The 7,845-nt window shown below is 38.1% G+C and overlaps 2 protein-coding genes and 1 pseudogene across 2 annotated transcripts; all 3 read left to right on the forward strand.

The window, feature by feature from the left end:
* The first annotated feature begins 2,722 nt into the window (after nt 1-2,722).
* LOC148597155 (uncharacterized) lies at nt 2,723-3,702 on the forward strand. The gene has a single exon (XM_088564063.1). The coding sequence runs from the start codon at nt 2,791-2,793 to the stop codon at nt 3,514-3,516; it is 726 nt and encodes a 241-aa protein (XP_088420189.1). The 5' UTR covers nt 2,723-2,790; the 3' UTR covers nt 3,517-3,702.
* A 44-nt stretch (nt 3,703-3,746) lies between these two features.
* LOC148597156 (uncharacterized) lies at nt 3,747-4,368 on the forward strand (annotated as a pseudogene).
* A 90-nt stretch (nt 4,369-4,458) lies between these two features.
* On the forward strand, nt 4,459-7,201 carry LOC148597157 (uncharacterized). Its single transcript, XM_088563006.1, has 2 exons — nt 4,459-4,801; nt 6,206-7,201. The coding sequence occupies exons 1-2, from the start codon at nt 4,459-4,461 to the stop codon at nt 6,799-6,801; spliced, it is 939 nt and encodes a 312-aa protein (XP_088419132.1). The 3' UTR covers nt 6,802-7,201.
* Nucleotides 7,202-7,845: the final 644 nt, after the last annotated feature.

The raw sequence follows: 7,845 nt of genomic DNA on the forward strand, positions 1-7,845 counted from the left end.
GTCAGTCTATTTTGAAGACTGTGTGGGAATCTCAGTATATGACGTTGTGATTGTTGAGGGTTTGGTGTCTGGTTGACATTTACTCCATATCTCCTTATTTTTATTCTGAAAATTTTTCTCTCAGTGAATATGAGAACATCCTTGTAAAGGTAGTCTCTATATATTTATCTCTGAATAAATGTGAGGAGGCCCTCAAATTCATTGAGAAAAAATGTTAACAGATTACCTTCATAAGGACATCCTCATTTTCATAGAGGGAAAAAATCAAAGAAAGTGGTTTCTTAAGGACGTCTTCACATTCATTGAGAGAAATTAATAAGGGACTACCTTCATATGGATGTCCTCACATTCATTGAGAGAAAAATATTAGGAGACTATCCCACCCTTCAGTTTAGTCTTGATATTTCATGCAATGTAGTCAGTATCAAACCAAAAGTAGCCATTTTTTATATTATATATTAGTTAAGTATTACATTGAACATGGTGAATATTTAATAAGTTAGTAAGTGAATTTGAGTTCAACATTGACTTTTGTGTACACATTGTCCCAATGATTAGTCAGTTTTATGGTGGAGAAAACAATTGACCTTGGGCAGGTAACTGACAAACCTTAATACATATGAGTCGAGTACACTCCAAGCAGGAGGTTTATAGTGTTCATTTTTTTCACTCCGTTTGTCTGGGAAAGCCTAGGAAACATTCCCAGAACTTCATGACATGCCAGTGTGTGCCTTCTTTTTCAGATTTTGATGTGGTTGAAATTTTATATACCACAGCATATAGGGTCGGAATATATGTTTTACTGGACATCCCATAAATTTTTGTCAAGCATTACTTTTAAACAGTTCATCGGATTGATTTGAAATTTGGTATACAGCTTCAGCATGATTAGTTGTATCATGTTTGTAAATTTGGGCATGATGGTGCGTCAAACTTCTGTTTAACTGGAGGGCATATGTGTCCTATGGACACATTTCTTCTAGCTTTGTTTTCCTTAGCCAGGGATGCAGGTGGACTCGGCCATATTTATATGTGAAGGTGGGACCAATTTTGTATCCGAATCTGTTATAGTGTGCTGCACTCACAGTAATTTAAGTTGCAATTGGCAAAGCTGGTGTTTAACCTGTGCTTGTAGATGTGATTATGTACAACAATAATAATCAACTGGCTAGACCGCTTGGCCAACTAGGCCAAAGTTAAAAGGATTTGAGGAAGATGCCCAGGAGACAGATGGGACACAATATGTTATATTGGGTCCCAGGTGGACTATAGTCAAATTATCAAGTAAACAAAAGCGTGTCTTTCAACCTTACACGGTTTAGTATATCACAAGGCTTTGCGACTGAAAAACCACAAGTTTTAATCACAGACAAGACTAGTACTTGTTTCTAGTAAGGCGTGCATATTGAAAAAAAAACAATGGTTTGGGTAAATATTTTATCAGTAAATGGAATCCAAACCTTATGTGGGCGGATATAGGATATTTTTCTCTCAACGAATGTAAGATCGTCCTTATGAAGGCAGTCTCGGGATATTTTTCTCCTTATGAATATGAGCACATCTTATAAAGGCAGTCTCATCCCTCAGGATTTTTCTCTTTATGTATGTGAAGATGTCCTTATGACGGCAGTTTTAGGATATTTTTCTCTCAATGAATATGAGGATGTCCTTATGAAGTCAGTCTCAGGGTGTTTCTCCCTCAATGAATATAATGTTGTCCTTATGAAGGCAGTCTCAGAAATTTTTTCTCTTTATGACTGTGAGGACGTCCCTATTAAGCTAGTCTCTTAAAGGCGATTATGAGGACATCCTCATGACAACAATCTCCTGTGACTTCTCTCATTGAATACTAGGACGTCTTAATGATATATTGCTCCTGCAAGTACATTATTTGTACATTCACATTGTGGTACAACAGGTACTTAGGAATGCAATATTTACAGGCAAATAAGATTGTATATCATATTGTATGTTACTGTGCCAAAGGGTTGTTATATATTGTTTGGCAAAAATATTTGATTTATGTATTAATTCAAAAACAATTTTTAGATCCCGTACCATTTTTGACTTAAAAAGGTCCAACATGGTTAGTAACTGTTGCAATACCATTTACGTATTTTGTAAATATCAAAATAGACTTTCTGATGGCCAAGTCCTTTGGTGAGATGTCAAAGAAAATGATGGGATAGATCTAGGCAAAGAAATTGAATTTAATCGGGTTTATCTAAGTAAAAGGTAAACCAATTTAATAAAAGAGAAAGATTTACGTCTAACGCTGCCATATTTTTTGAAACACCACATCAAAACAGATAATCAATCCAAGCCATCCTCCTTAAAACGCAGCATGAAACCTGCCAAAAGAAAACGAGCAGCCCCTAGAAGGAATCAACAAGACGGAGATGCTACAAAAAACCAGAAAAAGAAGAAGACTTTGCAGACTGCTCAGACGTCATCGTCGCCACGCCAATCCAGAAAAATACCCTCGACAGCTTCCACGTCGTCCAGCGAAATTGATGCCACTGATGCCCCTACTCAAGGTCCCTCGACCAGAAAGTCAACTTTATCTGTGAGCCATGGTTCGGTCGTCAATATCATAGCCGATGAAGCATTGCCTCCCATTCCTGATGAGTCTCGTATGCCTGTTCCTGTTACCGCACAAAAGGTCCCACCCCAGCAAAGCTCGAGTGGAATTGGTAGGTTTATCAATACTTCACAAACCTTAGCACGTCCATTTTATTCTGGGTCTCCTGTTCCCCCCTTTCCGATCCTGATACACAAAGGTGTGGCGATATGTCGTACATCAATCAATCGCCCGATTCTGTGTCTAGTGTCTTTACTCCTATATCATCTCACGTCCCAAGTAAAATAAAAGAGAAAGTATGGGCAGGTGAATTTGTAGATCTAAACTTGCTTCTCAAATCAGCTCGAGATTTAGCAGATAACTGTGAGTTAGATGGAGAGCTCACTATAAAAGGGGGTACCCTTGCCGTTGTAAAACAACAAAAAACACAGTTTAAAAACATTGAAACTTGGACTAATGCATTCATGATATATGCAAGCATTATTTTAGAGAAATGGCCCCAAAAAGGGTTAGAACTTTTCAAATATATGCAAACAATTCGACTTGCAGCCTCCAGGGGCTATTTTCGAGGTTGGGTTCACTATGATGAACAATACAGGTTGCGTAAAGCGGCGTCCCCAACTTCTTCTTGGGGAATAGTTGATATGGAACTTTGGATAATGTGTGTTTCAACCCCTTATACACCCCCTTCTCAGTCAGTAGGTCATGGGTCGGTTCAAGACCCTTCAAATCATAGACCTGGACATTCCTCACCAACTTCGTCTGTTTCTGTGGTCAGTTGGGGGCAAAACAAGACTAGCGCTGGTCAAACAACAGGCCCATGTAGAATGTTTAATAAGGGTTATTGCAAGTTCGGGTCAAAATGTATTTTTACCCATCAATGTAAAAAATGTAGAAAATATCACCCAATAACAAAATGTCCACAGAATCAATAAATCGATTTGATTTCAAGTCTGACATTAATGACAATGTCATATTATGTAATATTGTAAATATGTTGTGATTACAAATTTATAAATCGAACTTTTTCATTTCAGGATTGACCCGTTTATATACACTAGGTAATTCTCCTATCAGAGTGAGCGAAGTTAAAAAAGCTCTGAAAAAGTACCCATGTCAAGAAAAAGCATATGCTTTAATTAATGGATTACAATATGGCTTTGATATGAAATACTCAGGTCCCCGGAGACCCTTTGAAGCTAATGGCAAAGAAATGTTTGGCGAACGTTTACTCGCAGCCAGACAAAAAATTCAGAAAGAAATTTCAATGGGTAGAATAGCCGGTCCATTTATTAACCCCCCTTTCCCTACATTTCGAACTTCACCAATCTCTGTAATTCCAAAAAAATCAAGTTCGGAATTTCGTTTAATACATAATTTGTCATTCCCTTCCCAGAACTCAGTAAACGATTTTATTGAGAGAGAATTCTGTTCCGTATCCTACTCTTCGATCGACGATGCGGTGGACATGATTCAGAAGCTTGGCCCAAATTCCTTTCTTGCCAAATGTGATATAAAATCGGCTTTCCGACTGCTCAGAATCTCGCCACAGGATTTTGATTTGTTTGGTTTTAAGTTCGAAAATTTGTATTACTTTGATAAGTGTTTACCTATGGGGGCCTCTATAAGTTGTGCCCTATTCGAATCTTTCTCCACTGCCCTTCATTGGTATGTAAAAAAAAGAATCAAACTCTGAGAATATTCTTCACTATTTAGATGATTTTCTATTTGGGGGAGTGTCAGTTCCAGAATGTAAAGAGGTTTTAATTTGCTTCCAGGACTGCTGAAAGTTGTGGGGCGTTCCTTTAGCGGATGATAAGACAGTTGAACCTACAGAAATATTAATTTTCTTAGGAGTAGAGTTTGACACTATCAATATGATTATGAGACTCCCTTTGGAGAAAATAACTGAACTTCGGGAAAAAATTCTGTACTGTCTTGGTTGTTCAAAAATTACGTTAAAAGAATTACAATCCTTATTAGGGTCCCTAAACTTCGCTTGCCAAGTTGTGGTTCCTGGTAGAGCATTTTGTCGTAGGCTCATTGATGCAACTTGTAACGTACAAAAAAGTTACTATAGAATAAGAGTCACCAAGGCTATGAAAGACGATTTAGAGGTTTGGTTACAATTCTTGTCGGAATACAATGGGACTACAGTAATTCTAGATAAATTTTGGTCTTCCAATTCTGATTTGAATCTTTTTTCGGACAGTGCAGGAGGTAAAGAAAAGGGATTTGGTATTTTCTTTGATAACAGATGGGCTCAGGCCTGTTGACCTAGTTCTTGGGTTAACTCTGACATTTTAACCGACATTACCTTTCTGGAATTATTCCCGGTTGTAGTAGCTCTGAACATCTGGGGAGAATTGTTAAGGAATAAACGAATTTTATTTCACGTCGACAATCAAGCAGTTGTTGCAATTGTCAACAAAAAATCATCCCGTTCTCCACGAGTTATGTCATTAGTCAGGAAACTTGTTTTGGACTGTTTAAAATATAACATACTAATAAAATGTGAACACATCCCCGGAGTTATGAATAAAGTATGTGATGCTCTTTCTCGTTGTGATTTTCAGAAGTTCCAGACTCTTTGTCCGACTGCCGAACCACGTCCATGCGCCATTCCATCCCATCTTTGGAAAATTTAAAAGTCGAAACGAATTCTTTATTCGATAGTTCCATGGCTTCGAGTTCCTGGAAGACTTATAGAACAGCAGTCGCTTCTTTTCAAAATTTCTGCTCGCTTTATAATTTTGATGTTATTTGGCCAATCCCCGTAGAGTTATTGTCCCATTACATTGCATTTCTGTCTTGTGAGGGTAAATCTTTTTCAACTGTCTCTACTTTCCTTTCAGCTCTGAGTTACGCTCACAAATTAAATAATGTTATTGACAACACTAAATCTTTTCTCGTTACAAAGTTGTTACAAGGTTTTCGCAGGAAAAATCCAACAAAACCCGACATAAGAATTCCGATTACTTTTGATCTACTAAAAAAGCTTATTTCCTCGTTACAATGGATCTGTCACTCCGATTACGAATCATACATGTTTGCCTCCACCTTTTCTCTAGCCTACTTTGCCTTATTAAGGATAGGAGAATTTGCCGTAACAACAACTGACAATGAAAGTGGACACGCTCTCGATCTTCGAGATATCTCTTTTTTAGATAAAAATACAGTTTTGCATGCCAATATTCGCAGTTCTAAAACAGATCAAAAGCGATCCTCAATTAAGCTTATATTAACAAAGCAGGAAAATGTATCAGTTTGTCCAATTTTTCTGTTACATCGTTATTTGTCTATCCGTTTCTCGGGTCAAAATGGTTCTGAAAAACTTTTTGTTCATTTTAACGGCAAGCCTTTGACAAAATATCAGTTTTGTGCTATGCTGGAGAAATCTCTAAAGTTTTGCGAGATACCATTACAAATTCGCTCACATTCTTTCAGAATAGGCCGTGCGTCCGATCTAGCTAAAGAGGGCATAGACGACGAGGCAATTAAAAAATTGGGTCGCTGGAAATCTAGTTGTTTTGAGAGATATATTCGTCTTTAAATTCGATCTGTTTTGCGAGTTTACATGTACTTCTGACTGATTCATTTTTAATACAATTTCCTAATTTTTAGGTTCAAAATCTGTTTGGATTTTTGGCTCATCGATTGTTTATTGGGCCCGTAGACGAGCTGACTCTCGCACTGGGGGGATCCACCTTGGACTGCAAAGGCTAGGATATGTTGTTAGATGGTTCGGGGAAAGAGGAATGAAATGGAGTGAGTTGTCGGCCACAGTCTCGCGTGCTAGAGAGAAATATCCACTTCCCGCTATGATCGTAATACACCTTGGGTCTAATGATATTGGTTTACGGCCTTGTTCTGATATAATAGATGATATCAAAACAGACACCCTTAGATTTAAATTATTATTTCCTAATACCAGAGTCATTTGGAGTGAACTTCTGATGAGACGGTACTGGCATAGCGCAACAAAAAGTGGCACTCGCTTAGAGAAGGTCCGAAAACGCATAAACACTGCAATAAAAAATTTCTATTTAACTGAGGGCCTTGCCGAGATAAGACACCCGAATATTAGAGCATCTGAGATCGACCTCTACCGGTTTGATGGGGTTCACTTGACCGATCTCGGAAATGACGTACTTCTAAACAACTTTGAAGGTGCTTTGGAAACCTTTTTATCCTCACCCGATGTTCGTTCATTCCCTTAGGATTGTCACATTCGTTAATATATGTTATCAAATGTTGAAAGGAATATAAATGATTTATTATTTGAAGCGGTAGGGCCGCGGGGGGGGGGGGGGTAGATATTTGAACGTGTATAGACACGCCCATTTGGCGGAATCTGGCAAGATAAGGGGACACTATCCTTTCCTTAATTGTACGTCGGGTCATATCAATAAAACTTTCCTACGCTTTACCGTTGGAAGTTGGTCTAGACCATCTCATGCCTCCATGAGTGGTCGGTTCTTTTCTGATCACCAGATTGAATTTGGCCAGGGTATTCTAAATACAAATAAATAATCAAAATAAATAATAAACTCACTCCCATGTTTTTATAAATATTAAATGAAAAAAGTGGTTGCTACCATGGGGTGACAAATGGTATGGGCTGGAGTACTGGAAAATCGTGTCCCTCATTCTCTCAAGGTACCTTGAGGAATGTGAGCATCCATTGTTTACCAATGGTGCACAGAGTTGTCCGTATACCCCTGCGTTTGGCATTCTGTTTCCCTATCTTGTCAATTCCTCTCTTGCAGTGAGCTGTGGCCGTTATTAGCCATTTATATTGTTTCTTGAATTTTTATGAGCCAAACAATTGATTCTTTGATTAATCGGGTTTATCTAAGTAAAAGGTAAACCAATTTAATAAAAGAGAAATTAATCTGTTCTTTCACAACGTTAAACCCGAATCCGTTCCGGATGTATCCCGATGTTATATTTACGTCTAACGCTGCCATATTTTTTGAAACACCACATCAAAACCCCTCCATCCTCCCCTTCAACATTTACCACCTGTTGCTGCTGCTGTTTTATAATTTTTTCAGGGTCAAAACATTCGATCGACTTAAACTTCCGGGGATCTGAGAGTTTCGAGCAGAGTAGACTGTTAAATGAGGAAATCCACATGAACTTTTGTGAATACAGACTCTGGACACTCAAACTGGTTGTGAATCCGACAGATCAGCTCGGAGAATATGAACTCATGGACAACAACATTGGTTTGGAGACTGTTTCTTTAATTGGATTTGTTT

This window comes from Perna viridis, chromosome 15 (genome assembly GCF_037379345.1).
Source record: "Perna viridis isolate PV_CMFRI_1.1 ecotype Kerala chromosome 15, ASM3737934v1, whole genome shotgun sequence".
NCBI lineage: Eukaryota > Metazoa > Mollusca > Bivalvia > Mytilida > Mytilidae > Perna > Perna viridis.